At 39.2% G+C, this 22585-nt stretch overlaps 1 protein-coding gene across 1 annotated transcript in view; it reads right to left on the bottom strand.

Annotated features, from left to right (window-relative positions):
- SLIT3 (slit guidance ligand 3) overlaps positions 1-22585 on the bottom strand; it is a 534144-nt gene that overhangs the window by 506388 nt on the left and 5171 nt on the right. The window contains exon 2 of the mRNA XM_059825130.1: positions 1716-1787. Coding sequence (XP_059681113.1) covers positions 1716-1787 — 72 coding nt within the window. The remainder of the gene's footprint in view (positions 1-1715; positions 1788-22585) is intronic.

The raw sequence follows: 22585 nt of genomic DNA on the forward strand, positions 1-22585 counted from the left end.
TTTTAAAGACTTACTTTAGAAGATACTCAAAGGAAAACATTAACTGCAGAGGGCAATCTTAAGAATTACAGAACAGCATTTTCAGGGGGTGCCTGTGAGATTACTTGGGTGTTTCAGACAAAGGGGTCAACAGGGTGGTACAACCAACCTGCCTCTGTCAGTGCTGGGACCAACTCAAGATTCCGTTTTTGTCTTGGTCACTAAAACTTGGAGTTAGGCACAACAGTTAAATAAAAAACTGCTAGTGAACTAGATGGCACACACACAGAGAGAATGTAGTCGCTATTATGTAAATGGCACTTGATAAACAGAAATAGATATCAATTTTTTGGTTTTGAAAAAGAAAAATTGGAAATTTGAACTTTACCCATTGGTTACTGTTAACGTAAAAAACCTTTCCATGTTTCAGAAACACTTTCAATAAAACATCTCAGCCACTGCTTTTAAACATACAGATCTACACGCATGTGTATACGATCTCCCCAATAACGTAGCAATGTTTCTCCTTGAGAAACTTGCAAATTTGCATGGCTAGAGGAGCACTCAGAGCCTAAATGCAAGCCCAACAAAGGCAAAAACCAACAGTTAAATGAGAGCTCCAGAAATGCTAAGAGCCCAAGAGCCTAGCCTCAACTAATTCATTCCATTACATTCAAGACTCTTTTGTTTCTCTCATCTGGCTTCCCCCCCCCCCACCCCATACATGCCCAAATATTTAAAGCTATATATTTGATTTCACATATAAAAATAATGCAATGAACTCCATTTCCACAAAGCAAATACCAGATCCTCACAATATTTCTGGCAGAGGCATCAATATCTATGTCTGCTCTTATGTTGATGTGAAGGGCAGCTAAATTACTTGATGTAATTCAGAAAAACTGTTAGAGAAATTTCAAGGGGAAAAATTAATTTGCTTGAAATAGAAAGAACCTCCAACTTTTCCTGAAAGGACTGAAACCCAGCTTCAAAATCTACTTATTTTTCTTATAACCCAAGATCACTTTAAGAAAAAAAGGTCATGTATAACTACAGTAAGTATCCATGAAGTAGTCCTATTTTTCCTCATTAAATTAGTGGTGCCATTTGAGGTTCATAGAAGAAAAAACAGGAAATCAGGAATGACAAATTCTGTAGACTCATGTTCCCCCTTTCGATGTTCAAAGCTCATTTAGAAGTACAGTTAAGCTCTTTCACATCAATACTTTCACATCAATAGACAGCACCACCTAAAATTTTTGTATTTATTACTTCATATTACACTAAAAACATTCACAGGTTTCCTTGTGTACAACTTGTACAGCTATCAACTACCCTCAGTCAAGTTCCGCTGAATCCTCTGCCAAAGTGCTATTAATGGGACTGTACCTTAAAGTCGCCAAAATCTGAAAGTCCTATTTCCTAGTGTTTCAGCATAATTGATTTACGCATTAGTGATTGTAAAGTGGACCAAAATTTTTACCACAGTATTTATTAAAAGCCAGTGAGAAACACAAACAATTAAAGAACTCTGAAACTACATTCAGACTTCAGCACGGAACTAAAACGTACTGTTTCACATCACAAACTGTTCCAGTTGCCTACTTCAAAAAAACACTAATAACTGAATATTGTGCAGAAATTACTAGCATTTGATCTCTAGAATTAGGAACATTCTTAGCACTAGCACCCTAAAGCAGTCTTATAAAGAAAGACAAGTTTTGTGTTATACTCACAAGACACGGAGATTCTTCAGTCCCGTGAAGTCCGTCTTCGTGATTCTTGTGATATTATTTTTTTCTAGATCACTGCAGAGGAAAAAGAAACCAGCATTCAGGCACTGTAACTGACATCCAAAATTCCGTTAGCAGAAAGTATCTCCACCAGTGGAGCATCTATCAGCTGCTCAAATTGTACAAACTAATGTTTCCATTAAAATCTCAAAAAGTCATCAATCTTGATGCGTTTTGCCTCCTCCTCTGAGTATGTAGCTCTCGTCCAAGAAGTTTCTTCCATTTTTCTTTCTAGTATCGGTGCTTACTGTATGATTCTTTCTCCCTCAAGACAACAATCTTGTAAGAGGCTAAATATATTCAAGACCCAATTGGTATAATGCACCTGAAACAGAGCACTCTGCCCCAAAATGAAGATAAAGCTCTGGGGTTACTCTAAACCCAAGTGAGTCTAGCCCACCACAGAAACTTAGGCTACGCAGAGCCTGAGGAGAGAACGACTTACTTCAGTGACTAAGTGTGGTCGTACCCAAATGATTGGAAGATTTGCAAAATTACAGAACAGCTTACGGGGTTTGTTTTTTTTTTTTTCAAGCATCCTAATTGGGCAGCCTCCCAACGACAGCTTTTTGAAAATGCTGGTTTTCAGAAGATACTGTTCATCACACTGACCTGTTTCCCATGTGTGTTCAACCCTCTGCCAATTCCTACATTCTGTCTTTAAACTCTCAATTTCCTAACACCTCTGTTATGCGCCGACACATTTTCCTCATGTGGTCACATACCAAGTATTACCTCCTGCACTCTCTCTCAGTTTGGGCTAATTTATGTTCTAGATTCAAAATTAATAAGTAACTGGCTTCTTTTTCACAACAGGGAAAACGCACTTAAACCAGACCTTGAGCTGCCAACTTTTCTGCAGCTTGTCTTCGGAGTAAGCACACCAAAAATACAGAAGAATTTCATGTCTAAACTCATATTTTAATAGAAGAGACATCAAAATAAAACACTCTAGTTGGAGACAAATTCTATTTAATTCAAAGAGCCAAATTAAAAATACAGGAATTTATAAACTAATCCTTCTTGCAAGAGTGATCCTTTATTTAACGATAGCTCTCAGTACACTAACTTCGGTGCCTTTAGAGTCACAACAAACCAAAAATAACTCCTTTTTTTTCCCCAACGTAAAAGAGTCTTTCTGCAATTACATTTCAAAGGAGTATACCAAATACCTGCTGGTGCTATAGGTCCTGCGTTGCTGTTTTTTCCTCCTCTAGACTTGCCTTTGCTAGGCACCCCAAAGTTCTTCTGGTTGAGCATGTCCTGTTGTTTGGGGTTTGTTTGGGGTTTTTCCTGTCCAGATTGTTCTACCTGACCTAGTGCTAACCTACAGGGACAAGACAAACAGCTAGTCTTTCTTCTTGGTCTTCAGCCATGCTTATTTTAAGATAATAAGCAATATGCAGCAAACTTACTATTAATAAAAACAGATATACTCTCTACCACATCACCACAAATTTGTTCTGAGTGTCAGTTCCCTAGAAACAAGATGTCTTTTATGAAAAATAAATCTTCTAATATTGGAGTAAACTTTTTTCTTCTGAGTCACATTTAATGTCTACCAAAAGCTGCTAAATATCAAAAACGCAAGCCTTTGGGGTAACAGTTTTCATGCCAAAAAAGCATTCAGTATTTTTCTAAAGATCATGAGATTGTAAACAACAGATTCTGACAAATTTTCTTGTCTATTGCCATCAAATTAAAACAATCTAATATGGAAAACTAGCCATCAGGCTAGACATTTGTTTTCTAAAAGAGAATATGTGATCACAAATCCACGGCAGGAAGCAGAGGCTTTTCCTGTGCAATTAAGTTTTACTGTAGTTCCTGCATTAACGTGCACTGGGGTACACCTCTTCTATTTAGAAGGTTCCATGTCTCTCCCATTTCTACTAAAATTCAACAAAAAGCAAGATTGCAATATTATTTTTAAGCACATTTGGCAATCATCTGACACCTGCCCTAACCATGACCCCAAAACAATTTCTGACAGTCAGATAGGTGTTCCTAAAGGCTGCTTCAAGTTGATTGCTTCTCTGGGTGTAGAAAGGAATTCAAGGAAGAGGCCGAAGTCAGAACTTCCAGGAATGCCTCGACTACCACATTTGTATTCTGATAAATGTTGCATAGATGGCTGTCTAGGGTGGCCTCTAAGTGCCTAGCAAATAACACTGCAAACAAAATGCGAAAGCTCTTCAAGTGTTGACAATGTTTTAATCATTTGTAATCATTCATATATCACCCCACAGGGAGAAAAAAGTGCTCCTGCCTGGCACAATTTCCAGTCATTTTCTATCGTACATGCAGTTCCATACAAGCCTTCCGGTATGGCTGCTACTTAAGCCACTCTTTTTTCACCTCACATGAGATCCTATTAGTAGGATAGAACTACTACCAAGAAATACATGAGTGTTCAAGCATAAGTGATTATTTCCTTTGAATCAAGATCACTTTCTTCTGCCAACATGAAGTCATGTTCTTCTAAGGCATTAAATCAAAAGCAATTGTCATGGTAACAAATTTCTTTTTTCTAGTGTGAAGCACATTGTTAAGTAGAAGCAGTTACATATTTTGAAGTTTAAGCTTGTTAAAAGGCACATTTCCAATATTCAGAGAAGAAACAGGACTGATTTTTTAGTATATCTACTAATTTCCCCAAATGCTTCTAACCATGAAAATAAAGACTTTTTTCCTAACATGAACACTATCCTCCACTTATCAAAAAAGTAAATATTTAGATGAGTACAGATAATTGTACTCATTCATCTGAGGAAACAAGTCTTCATATTCCTAAACTTGCATAATTGTTTTCTCATGTGTTCCCTAACTGTCAGATGCAAACCGATACGGAATTAAGCTCCTTTTAATGTCATTTTTAACACGCTGATGCATTCACTTACTGGAATTGAAAAGTTAGAAACCAAAAAACAAACAACGAAAAACCCACAAAACACCCAACAACACAAAGAACTAAACTCAATGCAGTGTGAACCACTTCATAACTGAGGACAGTCTGGTACCTAGAAGTCTGCAATGACAATGATTAAGCTCACGGTTCATACTGACAAAAACCCCAGCCTATGTGTCTACAAGATTTGTGCCAGGGACAAACCAGCTACAGTTTAAGATCTCCATCTTTTCCACAGCAACTTAATTTGCCATAGACAACAGGAAGAAAGAACAGATTAAAGACTATTTAAAAAAAATAGTATGAACTAAAATTCATACCAATAATTCTACACATTGTTCATAATGTGAATTTTTTTACTGAATTCTGCCATTAAAAATACAAGTCATATAGGCATAGAGTACGTAATATTTTTTACATCTCTTTTTCAAGCATTTGCATCAATCTTGTAGTGAATCCTTCTAAGGTATAAGCAAGACATTCACAGGGTTGAAGCCGCATGTGAGATGCACTAGAGTGCAGAAATAAGTGGTTTATAATATCGAAATCTATTTCTGATCATTATTGATAAATGTCAAAATAGTATTAATAAAATTCTTAAGTCATAAAATGGTTTAAAACCAGATAAAATAAACTTTTAAGAATTAGTTCATCCATCTTAGCACAGGACATACTTAAATAATAGAAGAAGCATTCCCCTGTCAGGAAACAGTGTTTTTTAGCACTGGTGGGAACTAGGGGTAATGATAATGAGATGAGGAGAAAAAATCCTGACATTTTAGCTACATGAACAAGACAGGCAGTATCCTTGCTTGACTTATGACAACTATATTTAAAAAAGGTCCATTAAAGCAAAAAACACAAACTAACTACAGGGCACTTTCATAGCATGCACCAGCCATTCTCTTCCATTTGCATTTATCCTGTTGATTGAGTTGTGCTTTTCTCCAGCAATACCTTTGAATCACTGCCTACATTTTTCAGGTTTTCCAGCTTAATTTCCTCTGCCATGCTCAGTTCAGTTCTTCCACCCTGGTGCATCATTAACTACTCACTGGTGCGCCAGGGTGACCTGATTGCAAGAAGCATTGGAAAGAATTAAGTCTGGAGTAACCAATGCATAAATAGCTTGTGTTTTACTTGTGTGATGTTTCCCATCTGGTTTTCATGTCATTTCTTCAGAAGTTTTCCCTCGCCTGCATCTCAGAAAAGGTCTAGCAAAGCACAGTATTAGGCTGGTGAGAATTCTCTAAGGCATATAGGAGTCAGCTAAGGTATATGGGGCAACAGTGTCATTGGCCCTGCTCTTTGTCCATTTTGGCAAGACTTAATTCTCCACAAAGCTTTACTCAGCTTGAACAGGCGTATGCAGAACTGCATTCCCACCATACACATAGCAACCTCTCCAGCACAGCACCCCTCCCCACCCCGTCTGTGAGACCAGTCCCACACATCAGCTCTAGTCCGCTCTACTTTCAGCCCCAAGAACACTCCTGCTATTCAACATTCTTCCCCTGGTGAAATCCACAGTTCCCTGTTCTGAAGGAGACTTTAACATTCTGTGATCAATCCATATCTTGAGATGGCTTATTCCTCTACTCCTGCAGTTTGGCACAGCCTATATTGTATACATAATATCAATTGTTCTATTAATCCCTTCTGAATGTTAGTATTTAAGTCAAAGGCTTCCATTTCTGTAAGTCAAATTACTTGGACAGTGCTCTAACTTCGAGAGCCGTCCTTCATGAAGTTCACTTTCTTTAAACCATTTAGGATTTAATTGATAACTGCCGCCTCCATTTTAAAAAGCAGTATTTACCTTCTGAACATTTGCCTGTTCCAGCATGCTCTCCCTCAAGGCTTATCTGCCATTTGAAGAAAAACAGACTAAAACCTTGATGAACTACTACGTAACACTTCCTCCTCCTGTTCACAGTAGGTCTAACACTGCTGCAAAGAAGCAGATTGCCACAGGTTACCCCATTAGTCAATTAAACTTTGTGACTGTGAAGTTACTGAACTAATGCAGACATTAGTGGTTTACAGCTGGTATTTGCGGGCAACATAATATTTTATGTTTCCTTTATAAAGTTTGGCAGCTGATTATGGGCTCGCTAGCGGGTTTCAACTACAAAAAGCTAAACCTTAACATCTAATCTTGGTTGGCTTTCAAACACATCAGCATTCGTAAGAAATGTTGGAAGCAAACGCAGCTTTGAAAAGAAATCTTCTGGGTCAAAGACTTTGGGAAAATTATACTGTAAAGGTGAATTTAACTTATATTTAACTTCAGCAAATACATATGTGCAGACACATTCATTCTACATATAATTCTTACTGTGCGGAACTCCTGCACTTTGCATAGTATGTGGGGCCAAGCGGATCTTAGGTCTTATCCAACACATGTATCTCACCTCACACGTACACAAGTCCAGCTACTACTCTTTCTCATTTCACATTCAGATAATATTGTCCCATCATTTAAGAACATCTAAGAAAACTCCATTGAGGAACACAGGTCTCTCCTGACGTGTCAGCAGCAAAGTTGATACCACTCACTTAAAAAGAAACTGAAACTGTCATCTACACCAGCTTCAATAAAGCTTTTGGTATTAGGTGTCTCTTGTCAAACTATTTTTCTTTTTAGCGTAAAACATATTAAGGACAATGCAGGTATAGTGGCAGTTTAAGGAAACAGACATGGAAGGAATTATTTCAGTGGGAATAGAAACATTAATTGGACTAGAATGGTACAAGACATCATGAAAGTGAGTTCAGATGAACTATTAAAGGGAGCTTTACTCATAAACATGCCCTGCTATGTTCTAGTAACAATTTAATTCACTACATATTTGGTAGATGTTGGAGACTAGCTCACACAATATACACACTTATTACAAACAGGGAAGTTCATAGCAACTGGAGCAAATCTCCCTCCACAGCAAGAATTCCTCCAAATTGCTTCATCTTTCTTTCTTCTCTAAAGACAATCTAGTGAACTTAGGCTTTTAAACGTTTTAAAGCATCTCCAACATTCTCTGGAGCATACCATTACGCAGCTTCAAACAGCATTAGGCGTGCACAGATTTCCTCCATTACGTTACTTAAACTTCAGTTGGTAATTATTCTGCTTAGCCATTCAACTCTTCCAAAACATCTGGACACTGTTCTCAATCCCCACCCTCTTCCTTGGACTGTATAAAGTTTATGACTTGAGAAGTAAATCCACTTGCTACTTAGCACTACCTGCTTCGGTCTTCTAGACTCGCATACCTTGGCAAATACACGCACTCATCTTAGACAGCTCTGAGCCTATACTTTAAGATGCAAGATCAGAATTGAGTTTGACAACACATCACCACCACAATAAACTTTACAACTCTTACAAAAGAGCCAATAACAAAGGCAATCAAATGCTGAAGTCTTGCAACAATCTTCAAATCAATAATTGATTACTTACATATAAATAAAAAATCCTTATACAAAATTGAAATCCTTTTAGATGCAAGCATGCAAAAATTCAAAACAACACTACTAGATTGTAGCATGTTCCTATTACTCAGATGTCATTTTGCTACATGCTGAACCCCCTATGCATTGTAATCTGCAAGATAATCCAAAGTTGGGCCCTTATCTTACTTGTGAGTCTTGAACATACCCAGGTGAATCCTTAACTTAAATTCCTCAACTCTTCCAAGACTCCAGTGTTGTTTTTTTTACATCAGCTGCCCATTTTGGAGCTAGCTCTGTTTGCCTACTTACGCTTCTCTAGGCACATAGAAGCCAAAGCCTAGAGCCTTACTAAAGCATGAAAACCAGTTAGCTCTCAGTACAACTCCCAAAGGGTTTTGTCGGGGTTTTTAAGCCTGTGAGGTATGGGCACTGTACAAGGTCACAGGCACACAAAAGATGCTGTAAGACCATCAGGCTGACAAAGTGGTGTATTTGCTTTAACACAAGCTCCTACTTAATGCATTTTTTAAAGTTCCAGTTTTCTCTCATCTGGGAAACCGACAGACTCCAGGCCTAACCCTGTTAGCTTTTGGTCAGAAAAGAAGTTGCTTAAGTTTAGTTCTCTTCCTAAAAGAAACAATTCTATCATTTGGTTAAAGCCCTTCACTGTCAATAAGCGTTCCAGAACAGTTTTCCTCCCTTTCACAGGACTCTCAGGTGCCGATCTGGCAAATGCAGTGGCATTCCTAACAAAAAAACTGAAGATCACCTTTGAGGTCCAATAATTTTAGGGCACTAGCTGATTTTGCACCTCAACGACAAACACAACTTCTAGATGGCCAGTATTTAGGAAAATACTTATTAATCCATTCGTCTTTCATGTAGGAAGACATTACATGAAATGAAAATACATACAAAGTGAAAATAACCTGCTACCTAAGGAGAAGGGAATCTAGAGCACCAGCTGCAACTTCATTCAGGTCCTCAGATGTTTGTTCATTTATATTAATAAATGAAGAATTCAATATGAGCTGTAGAGAAACTGCATACTGTATTTAAGAAAAATTAACTGCCACTCACTTCAAAAGAGCTCTTACCAAAGTTACACAGCACCAGGATGCTTTCCTGTCCAACTGCTTCATAAGCAAGCTAAGTATGTATTTCTAGTCGCAAAACCTCAAACACGAAGTTTAGTTTCTGTTCCTGCTAAGTTTTTTAAGTGGCTACCACATATCAGCTCAAAGCTATGTACGTTTGTGTCACATGTGGGACAAAGAAATCGGCATAAAACCCAATACTCCGCGAAGAACCTTGATGAAACCAACAAGCCAATGTGAACTACAGGGAAGATGAAATTCTCTTCATCTCATTCTTTGGTATTTCTCAACAAGGGATGCATAAAATTTGTCTCGCATAAAACAACGCACTTGGGAATTAATAAAAATCTCTCTTGTCCCCTAAGAACCAAACAGGTCAGGATCCAACACACCATCTAGAACTCGCATCAAAACAATCCTCAGCTAGGACACAATTCATATAACTTCCAAAAGTGCATGAAGAACAGAAGAAACATAAATTTCCCCACAAATTTAAGAGCAACTCTTTTGAGGATGTAGCACACATTCCTTGTTACGACTAATTTGTAATACATTCCCAAAGGATTTCTTTTAAATGGTAAACCAATTTAGCAGTAACATTCAAAATGGGGGAGCTAAAATTCAAGTGGTAACAACTGAATCCTGATTCCTGAATCTAAAGAGTTACTGGTATTTTTCATGAGCCCAATTCCTCCCAATAACTCAAGCAGCACACGTTCTGGGGAAACAAGGCTTTTGTTGTTTTGCCATTGCACCGCTAAAGGACTTTGCCGATCCAAGCCACCTGCTAGAGTGACAGCTGAGTCATCCCTTCAAAATTTTCCTGTTTGATTTGCTTTCCCAACCCCCAATCACTACGCAAGGGAACCATGAACACAAACACACACCTGAACTGGAGGAAACACGCATTTTCACAGGTAAGTTAACCATTCACTTGGCTACCTGCTGCACTTCAGAGGCTTAAAGCCACAAGGAACACCTTGATTGTGTGAAAGCTACCTGCAGGGCTGGAGGCAAAAGGTTGTTCGCTAAAGCCCTCCTCTCTTTAAGAGTACTTTTGTTCTTAGTTTGGGAACATGCTAACAACCATACCCATTAAAAAGGAGAAAAATCCACTCCCATGTGCGAATGTATCCATAGAGTAGCTTTTCGCTACCCTTTGCCGTCTTAACACACCCAGTACCTGTTTTAATATTTTACCAGTTTTCCAGGATTTCTGCTATGGAGTTTATTTGTCTTTAATGGGTATGGACTGCCACTAGCCTCTTAACCTTAAATGACTATCATTCCTTATAGAACACACTTGGCTATTCTCTTACACCTCCAATCCAAGAACTTCAAAGTTCCTATGATAAACTACTCAATTACAACACTACCCTAAAACCCTCTGGCAGCACAATCTGCATATCTTCAGATTTAACATATTTCCATCTCAACTTTTGCAATGCAGCAAAAAGTTCTGGGACTGGATTTTACAAAACACACAGATTCCATTAGTTTCCAAATCACTTGGGCAAGTACGAACAACACTTGTAAACAAAAAGACAAAAACTTCAAAATCACATTCGGTTGAAGTAATTTTGTTGTTGGTTTGTTTTTTTTAAAAAGGGTACATTCCATCTCTATATAAGAAAAAATAACTTCAAAAAGTCTTCTTAAAACAAACAGTTGGCTTAGTAAAGGAGCATGAGCATTTTTTTTTTCCCTTGTACACTGACTTCTAGGAAGACTGGTACTCTCTAAACTTTTGACAGCATTTAGTTCAATAGAAAAAAAAAAAGGTCAGTTCTCCACCTAGGAGAAAATAAGCCCACGCAACAATTACAGGTGGGGCATTGACTAACCAGGGAGTTGCTCTGCAGAGAAGGATGCCAGAGTCCCACTGGGCCACGAAACATCAGCAGCGTGCCCTTGCAGCAGTGAAGGCACTCTTGACCAGACTGTACTAGCAAGAGCATAGCCAAAAGCATTTAAGAATTTGAAAGAATTGACTTATCTCTTGTATTCAGCATTTGGGACAGTTCATCTGCAATACTGTATCCAGTTTCAGGCTCTCCAGTAGAAGAAAGGCTTTGATACATTGGGGAGAGTGAAGTACAGGGCCAATGCGACTGTCAAGAAGCTATAGCATATGACATACAAACAGAGGCTGAGAGAGCTGGGCTTGTTGAACTTAAATATAAGGTTAAGAGGAGATCTTACTGCAGCCTATAGCTACCTAGCAGGTAGGAGAATATAGACCCCCTTCTCTGATTTGCAGTAAGATCAAGTCGTATGTGGAGGAACATTAGCAGAGAAAAAAAACAAGCCCGACCACAACCACCAGTTCTTGAAAGGATCCAGAAATATTCTGCATAGCTTCAGTCACGAGTACTGCACAGACTGTATCGACACAGTAATAATGGGATCCAGTAGTTTTGATATTGCTCGCTATCCACGTTAAACCAGAATAACAATAAACTTACCATCCAACATTTAATAGTTGTTGTTGTTGGATAGCACCACATGTATGACACTGGACAGTTTCAGTCTCCAGAGTAATTTAAATAGTAATTACATAGCCACACAATAGCTGGAATGTACAAATTCCATGCTGCAGTCCATCATACTTTTGTAACACACCTACACGATACAGCTTTTAATTCAAAAAAATTAGATCATTCCTTCTGATTACAGAAGGCTTCCAGGTATGACTCAGACTGTTTTCTTTCTGTCTGAACAATGAGAAAACTGATCTTAGAGGTTAAGTGCCCTAATTTTGTGAATAAGCTATCCATTCTTAAGCCCATTAGAATCGTGCTTGGTCAATAACCCACATCAGTGCCCAAATGATCTGGAACTGCTTGCAGGCAACACTCTCCCGTCCTCATCCTTATAAAAGTAAGAGAAATGACTTGGCAAACCATAGGTGTTAAAAAACAGCAAGAAAAAAACTGCCTTTTGCAACTTGCGCAGTGGCCGAATTCTCCATTGAGCAGATTGCTGTTTAAAGTCGTACCCAAGACCTGCAGAAAGCAGCATAATGGTCCAAGTAATTCAAGCACTCCGTGCCTTCCAAGGAAATACGTGTTTGTCCCAGCCTGCAGGAACTCCTGACTAATTATTACAGTTTGCAGATTTTATTATATATAAAGGAAATGCTATGTTGGCAGAATAATGTTCTAACAGTATATTTTACACTCCCATGCCCTTCACCTTTGTCCCCAAATTTCGTCGTTACTCTTGATGTGCTCCAGATCTCACTTGGTAGCGTCATCTGTGCCCTTGTGAAAGACAAAGGGAGCCTGCAGGAAGAATACAACAGGTCAAGAGGCTGTTGTATTTAAAGCTTACCAAACAAGCAGGAAGAGCTACGTTTTGACTACAGATGCAGAAATACAACACCACTGGAACAATTAACATGGTGGGATAGCCTTTGTAGTCACGTGTATGTTTGGTGGTGGTTGAATATAGGGTTCTCGGTAAAGACAGGCAAGGAAGAGGAGGAGGAGAGGCTGCCCTTCATGGGAAGGAACAGCTCAAATGTCTGGAGCTCCTCTATGGACTGGACGAGAGTCCCATTGAGCGTGCAGGTCTGGATCAGAGGAGAGGTCGGCGAAGGTGACATCATGGCAGGAGTTTTTTTACCACTACCCACTCAGGGTGAAGGAGAGAACAACACTCCTCTTTAAGCAACGGGAGGAAGTCTCCAGATCACAGACCCTGGTTCTTATAAGGAGCTTCAGTCTTCCTGATATTTGCTGCAAAGGTAGCACAGGGGCAGGCAAACAAGCCAGGAGGTTTCCAGAGAGTATCAGACAGCTTCCTAAAATAGATGCTAGATGAGCCGACCATGGGTTACCTTTTCCTGATCTGCTACTCACAAATGATGAAGTGGCCGTGGGCGAGATATTCAGCAGAATCCTTGGCTTCAGTGATCATGAAACAATGACATCCAAAACACTGAGGGGTGTGAGGAGGATAACTAGCAGAGCATAGACCCTGGACTTCAGGAGAGCAGAATTCAGTTTTGCAGAATTCTTAAGTTTTTCAGAATTCAGGGGATTGATGGGGGACATCCTGTGGGAAGCAGCCTAGAACAGCCTTAGCACAAGAACGCTCCATCCAGATACTGAGGAAAATGAGCAGGTGTATCAGAATACCACCCTGGCTAAACAAGCATCTCACGACTGAGCTCCAATGCAGAAAAGAAGTTATGGTACACAGGAGCACAGAAACATTGCCCAAACATTAAGTGACCGTATTAGGAAAAATGAAGCCCAGCTACAGTTCAAACTGGCACGGGTCATCAAGAAAAGCTTCTAGCAGTACATTAGCTATAAAAGAATAAGGAAGATACAACGGTTTAATGACAGACTGAGGTGCTCAATGCCTTCTTCGCATTAAGTCTTCATTGACACAGTCTCCCAAGTCTTTGTGTCTAAAGACAACATTCAAGGAGGAGAGGAAAAGCCAGTAATGGCAGAAGATCAAGTCAAGCATCCCTTAAGAAATCCTGACCTGTACAAGCCTGTGGTACCAGATAGGATGCGTCTGTTGGTGCAGAGAGATCCTGCTGATAAAGTGCAGCCTTGCTGTGACATCTCTGATAAAGGTAAATGTCACATCTGTCTTCAAAAAAAACTTGGAAAGAATGATACAGCAAAGTGCAGACTGGTCAGCATCAGCCTCATTTTGGTCCCTGCAAAAGTCAATGCAAACACTATTGGAAGCCAGGGGACCCTTCCTAAAGCAGCAAAACCACAAAGGCGAAAGTGCAGGGAGAGAGAGGGTTTCCCAGCCCGCACCCCCCGCCAGCCGAGCCAGCTCCTGATGAGCAGCAGCTCCAACTCAGCATGGGCAAGGACAAGAGTGGCAGCAGCAGTTTAAAACGCAGTGTGCCCACCATTTTGACGAAGCCACCGAGGTGAAGGGCTCCAGAGCAGGGAGATTCTGGCTGTCTATAAAAAAAACAACCAAAACCTTGTTACTGTAAGAACAGCCAGGCTATGGAACAGGTTCCATAAATGTGCTGTGGTTTTCAAGACCCAATTGGACAAATCCCTGTGTAACCTGGTCCGAATTCCATGTTGACTCCTGCTTTGAGCAGCAGCTGGACTAGGAGACCTCCCGAAGACCCTTCCAACCCTAGAGATTCTATGATTCTACGTTTCCTACAAAGAAAAGGGTAAAATACTTGTTTGTTGTTTTTTTGTTTTGGGGGGGGAGGTGATGGGTTAGTAGAAAGCTTTAAATCTGAAGCAAAGACAACTGTAGAAAACACTTTAAAATACAGTTGCTACAGAAACATGATTTAATATGAAGAAGGCAGGATGTGAACATTATAAAGAGAAACAACTACAGTACTGTGTCATATTAGCTCAAGCATCATTTTCATTCATATAAAAAACCCCAAGGTTAACAGCTGCATATACTAAAACTTCATTTTTCACTTATTTCTTTTCAATTCTTGGTTTTATTTAACGATTCCTACTTAACTCCTATAACCATAGCTCATCTTTCATATCCAACATGCACCAGCTGCTTGTACGGACGTTAGGTTGTTACATCAGTCCAGCGCTAGTCGAACAAAGACCAAGCAGTTATACAGGTAGAAATCCGACAGTGTCAAACATTCTTTGGGCCGTATTTTCACTCAACTATCAAATGGACAATCTCATCAGGGTATGAGTAGATATATGCCTGCGTTTCAATCTTCACTACTTTTGGACTTGAAAGGTTACCCAAATGAATTCACAGTCACTATTCTCAAATAGGAATACGTTGTAAATCAACGTAAAAATACAGCCTGCGATAACTGAACTTCAGAAGTACCTTCTAAGTATGAACACTCTTCAGAGTTAACATCATTACTACTGTTTATGGCAAACACTTACTCTTTCCCAAATTTTTAATAATTTGTCCAGTGTATTTAATGCTAATTTAATGTTAATTAAGGACTTCTAGAACAGAATGCAATCAATAAAGTGAAAAACAAGGACTGACAAAAATTACTATTTTCATGAGATTGTTTTTCACCATGACTCTTCTACACACTTGTTTTTTTTCAGTTTTGGTTTTTTCATTCTATACACCATCAATCACCACAGGCTCATCTGGGGAAAACAGAAAACCCCCAAAAAATCCATTGCATGTAAACTTCAGCAAAATTCACATTGCTTTATTCCACAGAGGCAATATCCGATGTTTGCGTTTAGGTCTGTATTTCACTTGACTACGTGGTATATGATTGACTGTAACACAATGAAGAAACTGCTACCTGTTTAGGTGCTCTTCACTAATACAGACAATTTGATGCTTAGGCCTTAAATATTTCACACCTGCTTCTGACTGCTGTAATTCTTTATGACTGGGGAAAAATGTTCTACCAACAAACAAATGCTTTTAGTGAAGCCTGACATGAAAAATCAAGCCTTGATTTCATCTCCTTGCTCACTTTCAGACATGCACAGACTAGAAACTCTTCCCAGGAGATCTTTTCCTGGAAAGGTAACAGAGGTCTTTGTTTGTGTTTGGGGTTTTTTTTGTTGTTGTTCAGAGTGGTTTTTTTAATTTAACAAGCATTCGGTTTCACCAACTCTATCCCTTCCAAGAAGTACCGCACTGAGTGCACGTCTACCTTAGCCACTGAGAAGAGGATTAAGCCAAGAAGTTGCAGTGAAAGATGTAGGACAGTTTTAACATGTAAAATGAAATTTTGGAGGAAGTTGTGTATTGACTTGACCAAATTAGCATCCAGATGTTACAGCCACAACCCATTCTCTTCATTCGCAAGTAGATGGCCACCTTTCCTGTCCCCCCCATCCTCCTCCAACTTTCCGTTTTCAACAGTTGACTCGCTGGAGTGAAGTTAAATTGATTTCACAATGTTTGCTAAATGAACACAAGACTCAAGTTTTTCTAAACAAGACTTGGCACACATATCTGATGTTTCAAGTTACTGAAACTACTCATGCTTATAAAACCACTTTGCACTAAGCCTATTATATACGCAAGAACTATGGAAGAACAACCTTGGAAAATATCTGGTTTATAAAATGAAGTTACCAGCAACTGGGAATAATTAATTTTCAACTTCTGAAATACTTCATAAGCAATTAGCTAAAGAACTTCCCAGACCAAAAAAAACCGAAGAAACAAACAATCCCCCTCCCCCCCCAAAAAAAAAATCCATAAACCACTTATGATTGTTCCTTATCTTTTGCTGCGTTTTCATGTGTTATAGATTTAAAAAACTCACAACTCCAAAGGATCATTGGGCTGTTGCTCATACTTTCACATTCTTATCTGAGAAATTTTTATCCAGATGTGTGTTTTCGTCTCACTCTGAAGAACCAGCTTTTGCCTTTGGGCTTTATTTCTCAAGATCTACTTCCACTTTTGGAAAATACGGGGTTTTTTGCTCAAGATTTTTACTTCTGTGATTTGTTTCACCGCTTCATTCTTGTCTCCAGCTTACCTCCCTACTGCATTTATTTAGGCATTTCCGAAACGCGCAATGGTTTCCCTATACTATTGCCTTACAACGAGTTCTCTTTTTTGCTCCCCAGCTGTATTCTTAGAACACCATCTCTAACCAGCTCTACCACTTGAAGAGGATGAGACGGCTAGCCTCTTCTCATCACTCTACAACTATTTCAGAGAAGCTTGTGACCCAGAAGTTTCCACCCCTTTAAGCGATGCTGTAACCACTGCCACCCTTACCAAGCAAAGATGTTTCCTCCAGGTTGTTCTAAAATCAGCATTTCAAAAACTGTACTTAATACAATGCTCCCCAGTCTAAACAAATCCATCACACAGGTGAAAGATAAATTTGGGGAAAATCTATAAGTCAAGGTCCCACTGAAGTCCAGGCAAAACGTGCTTTATGACTAACAGGAAGGCACGAGACATTTGAGCTGCTTTCAGGATGCAGCTTTTTCTTGCTAAAGTTTCTCACAGTCATATTTAAAGAATACAACTGTTTTAGTGACACGTTAGTGTCTCCATACCCGTGGACAATAAGTACATGCATATGCAGTGATTAATTTTAATGGGCTTGATGTCTCGTGACCACGTTTGTTATATGAGCTTTATATGCTATATACTATCTTCTAAAACAGAGAATGGGCGACCAAACCTTTGGCAGACAAGGATTCCATGCTGTTTGCTATTTTCTTATTTTAAGGGGGAAAAGAATCATTAATGTAAAGCTAAATTACATTATTACATAGAGCTCTGGGTAACAATTGACATTTCTTTGGTCATCCATTTTCGACAAGACAGCATGTTCCAAGGAACATGATGAAAAAATTTTAGGGAAATGTCTTCCATTTTAGCACGTGCTTTTTGGAATGTCTGAAGAATAACTCAAGTTAGGAGTTTGAATCTTTTCTGCTTCGGGGCAAGTTGTTTGTGGAAAGCTTTTCCAGGTCAAATTTTCATATTAGGTCAGTATTACGTAATATATGAAATTATATATACTGCTAATGCTAATAACCATTTTTGCCAGACAGACGAGTACTTCTTCAACTTTAAAAGCTGCTAAAACATCCAAAGAAGTGCCCATTATTCAGCAGTGCAAAGAAAATGTCAGTGAACACAATACAGTAGGACAGTTGGGCTGAATGACTTAAAACGTTTCATTTTACTATGACCTGAGAAAGTGCATGAGGCTCACAACTCACTGTGTGTATCTTTTGAAACTGTCAAGGTTGTTTATTAGGGTCCCATAACAACATATACCAGTAATACCTTACAATCTACCAATACATTTATTTTGTACAAAGTTAACTAACGCATTCCTTACCAGCCACAGGAATAAAGGAAGATGACCAACTGAAAAAACAAGGATTAACGAATAGTCCTCTAACTATTAGTACGCACAAGAATGCACCTATGCCTCTGCTTCCAGCATGTTATTTCTGTAAGAGTTAAATGCTTATCTTTTGAAACATTTCATGAGAACGTTCATTCACAGGCTCTTCCCCTCCGCTTGCCCACCCCACCCCCCCAGTCAAGCAGCCAACCTTGACGGAATCTAGCTCTTGGAAAAAAGAGTTTGGAGCCAGACGTTAAAACCTGCATTTTATAGTGCTGTGATTTTGGAGATCAGAACCTCAGATTCACTAATATGGAATTTATTACCATTTCTGTTATCATGCCTAGGAGGACCCTTACAATAGCTTAAGATTTCTTCACGTTAAGCATTGGACAAGCAAAGAAGTCCCAAAGGGCTTTCAGCAAAGACAAAAAGAGCAAAGAGATGAAGACAAGCAAACGAAACAGTACCAATCGGTACAGCAGGCACTGTCCTCAATTCTCAAGTAGCCTAACTTGCATTACACATTTTTAACTGATGTCATGAAAATTACAGTAAACTTAATTTTGCAAAGCGGCCTTTGGTTTTTTTAAATGATGACAGTTTCTCCTGAGCAAGAGCATCAAAATGGAAGGAAAAAACCCCGTAACACATCCATGAGAAACAGTTCATCACCATCCCCCACCACCACCTTCTACAGGTATGTTCACAGGCTGTTAAAATGGGTTACTGATCTCCAAATCATTAACCTCCAGAGCAGTTTATCCCTCCACTTGCACGGCACCCTGGTTGAAGTAGAACCACCAATCTTCTGTCTATGTAGACAGGAACGACCATGAAGGTACACAGAGAAAACATTCTGAAAAATTACACGCGACTTATTTGTCTTGTTCTTTTGGGTGATTGCCTGAATGTACGGTCACAGCAGAACATAACGACAGAAGAGGATTAAAGTCTGTCCAATTTAACTCCTAAATATAGCATCACTGCTAAAAGCCTTGCACCTCAAACTGGAACAAACACAGGTCCACACAGCAGCCAGCAAGGTATCACCGACAAGAACACTATCTCCCAAAATTCTCCGTGTTGCTTGGACTCTGAATACATTTAAATAGGTGTTTGAGGCTCTTCATTAGCAACCAGATATTACTTCCATAGGCTGATTCTTCACCAGGCAGCTGAAGTAGGAAGGCAGTCATACCGACCTCTCAGCAGGAAGCGTAGAGGGCTCTCCCAATAAGTCCCTTTGACAGAAGTTAAGGATCATTTCTGCAACAGCATAGCAAGTTTTCAGTAAAGCATAGTTAGGAGTGAGTTGGTGAGCAATACAAATTCTGAAATCCATTTAGAAGTAAATTTCAGATAGGTTTTGCAGATTGCTTGATGGAAAGTCAAGACAAGACTGGCTTTAAAACACTGAGTTTTCTTCCTCATTTTAACTGAACTGATATATATTGGAAATGCTCCCTTCATCAGTGACAGGAAAGGAAAGAATATAGCCATCGGTTAAAATTATTTCCACCTGAGGGACCAAATTGAATTAAGGTCTCAGAAAAAGAAGCAACTCACAGACAGAAAGGTAAAAATCTAATTAAAACCTCCAGAAATCTATCAATCATAGGATTAAAAAACATATATTGCAGCCATCAAACAGATGGTGTAAAACCGAAATACAAGACAAATTTATTCTGACAGAGACAACTGACAGACCAGATTCACTTGCAGAAAAAAAAAAAGCTGAAAATAACTAGCAGAGAGGTAAGAATCAGCCTCAAACTCTCTTTTCTACAGAGATGGCTGTCAACTCATCTAAAATTTACTCTGAGTACAAGACCACAGACCTGCTCCCCTTACGTAAATAAGTAGATAGATCTTTTATGTATTTAGTACCATTAAAGACTGTCAGTTGCTTACAAGGCCATTTCTTAATGGGGAAGAAGTAGTTCTTGCCATCGATGAGAGCCACCCAAGATCTTAAATGATACGTCTGACTGACAACATTGAAAATGGATTTGAAAACAGACAGAGCATTACTGATCTCTGGAGAAAAGACTTCAAAAATACTGAAAACAGAATAGCTTGGGCCATGTTGCAACCAGAGAATTAGTAGAACCCAACCCTTTCTTATCCCGAAAATTACTAAAAAACAAACAAAAAATTCAAATTGACATAGCCTTACACTGGGAAGCAAAATCTGATAATGAACATAAAAGAGATGGGAGTGACAACAGCAGCCCCAAGGCAAAACCCATGTAATGTTATAATAATGCGCTTGAATCAACAGGAATTCATAGAAACTCCCTGTCACCCAAGGAGCAGAAAGGAGCCGAGGATAGGAGGCACATTCTACCAGCCTATCTCAAAGACTTCACAAGAGGATGGGGCACTAAATTTACCTCTATCATGACAATGTTTTCTGACCACCACTGCTCATGTATACATCCCTGTAATAGGAACACAGATGAACAATCACCTGATTGTCACACATTACTTCTAGTCATTCTCCGTGACGTCACCAACATTATTTTTCTTCCCAAAGTTTTGCCATTTGAAGTTCACTTCAGCTTTTCTCCCCAAAATCATCTTGATTCCTTCCTTCCTCACCTGAAGTTAGAAACTTGCTTTGTGTCAACTTGAAGAGGACACACAACACCGCTTTGTCTTGCGGGAGCAAAAATAAGCCAAACAGGAAAAAAGGAGCCCCTTTAGGGAGCCGTGGAACTGCAAGAGAGAGGATGTGCATGTTGATTCCTACAGCTGCCATCATCAAGCCTCCACCAAAGAGCTGGCTCTACTTTAATACATGACCTGCTAGCACTGGAGAAGCATACTTGCTCACGGTCACACTTTCTCCCCAGCCATACAAGATCAGCCACTGTTGAAAGGTGTTTCAATACCGAGCAACAGAAATTCTTTACCTGATCCAGTATCTGTCTGTGGCTGCAGAGAGCAAACAGGTGAAAGAACCAAGAGGTATTAGGTTACTTATGAAGAACATTCCACAACCTCTTCCCGAGGTTAATGCAACATCTGAGATAATTCAGTAGTTGTAGTATTACAAGACACAATGAAGCTTAATATCAAGACCAAAGTCCAGCAGCAGACCTGCACTTTATGTAAAGCATTTGAGCGTTTTAGGTTAACTTAGAAAGGAAGAATCATCCCTTTAATCACAAAGGGTTTGCTACAGTGTTGTACCTCATAAGGCTGGAAGCACTTTTGAAGACAAAAGAGGCTCCAGAACTTGCATGTTCACAATCATCCTGAATTGGAAAGAGCTAGCTACGTTACTTCAGTAACAAGACAACGTTATATTTATGTTCAAATTTAGAGAGAGGCAAGTAAGGAAAAAATAAAAAGATAAAGGAAATCAGGAATTACAGGGGGGTGGGGGTGATTTACTTCTTAATTAGATATATTTTTAAAAATCCAAATTATTTCATTTCATTTATTTGAAAAATTACTTGAGTGGTTAACTGCAGTCCTCAGCCAAAGGTGAAAGAGAGCTTAATTCAAGTTGTCTTCAGAAAACTTATCTGAACATTACACCATCCTTAGCAGATGTAATATGGGGAAAACTAAGACCACCACAGTTGTGACTAGCGAAAGGATCCTGACACATTTCCATTTTCAACTTGAAGCAAAACAGTTTTCCATTCATTTCTAGTGAATTAAGTGTAGGCCAACATAACTACAATATTAACCAATGGCTTCTATTCTCCATCTTTGGTCAGGAATAATTAATCTTCTAATCAAGGAAAGAAGGATCCCACTAGACTGCCACCAGACAAAAAGCTATTCATTTTAAAAGATCAGCTGCAGCAACAGGCAGCCAAGGGAAATCAAGGACTGTGGGCACCGCAAGAACTATATCAAGAGTTCTAGAACAATGAAGTTTCAAGTCATTTGAGGTATTAGTTCCTGGGTGGGAACACATCCCGATTTAAGTCTTCGGAAGAGTCTCTCCAGTACACAAGCTCAATTCTTAACACACAATGGCTCAAACTTACTGACTGAATATTCTTATTAAAGCCAAGTTCTCTTCCCCTATCATCCTTATAACTCCAACCATCTTGTGATATTTCTGTGGGAAAACCATTTTCTTTCTGCTCTGTGGAAGCTGAGGAATAACTTAGATACTACTGAAATGCAGACGAATAAAAGAGTATTAAGATTTACTTATTTTTGGCCTCACAATCCATCTATACAGCTAAGCTATATTGACTTGGGTACACACTTCCCCAAACTCACACAGACACGAATCCCAAAGGGAAAAAAGCAATACTCATCATCTGTTTCTTAGGATTTCCTAAAAGACAACGGCTGTTCTTTACAGGGGGCAACTTTCCTTTCCACCCAAGTCTTTTGCATGAATTAACACTCAGCTGCTAAAGTACGAGTATGAAACAAGTGAATAGGCTCAGAGCAACTCATTAAAAAATTCTGCAGTAAGTAGTCTGGTCCCTTTGATCTCAGGATCTAATCCAAATTCGTGCAAACAGATACAGACAACATGACAACGGCCACTACTTGCTTCTGTAGCTACCAAATTACA

Source organism: Gavia stellata, chromosome 16 (assembly GCF_030936135.1).
Source record: "Gavia stellata isolate bGavSte3 chromosome 16, bGavSte3.hap2, whole genome shotgun sequence".
Lineage (NCBI taxonomy): Eukaryota > Metazoa > Chordata > Aves > Gaviiformes > Gaviidae > Gavia > Gavia stellata.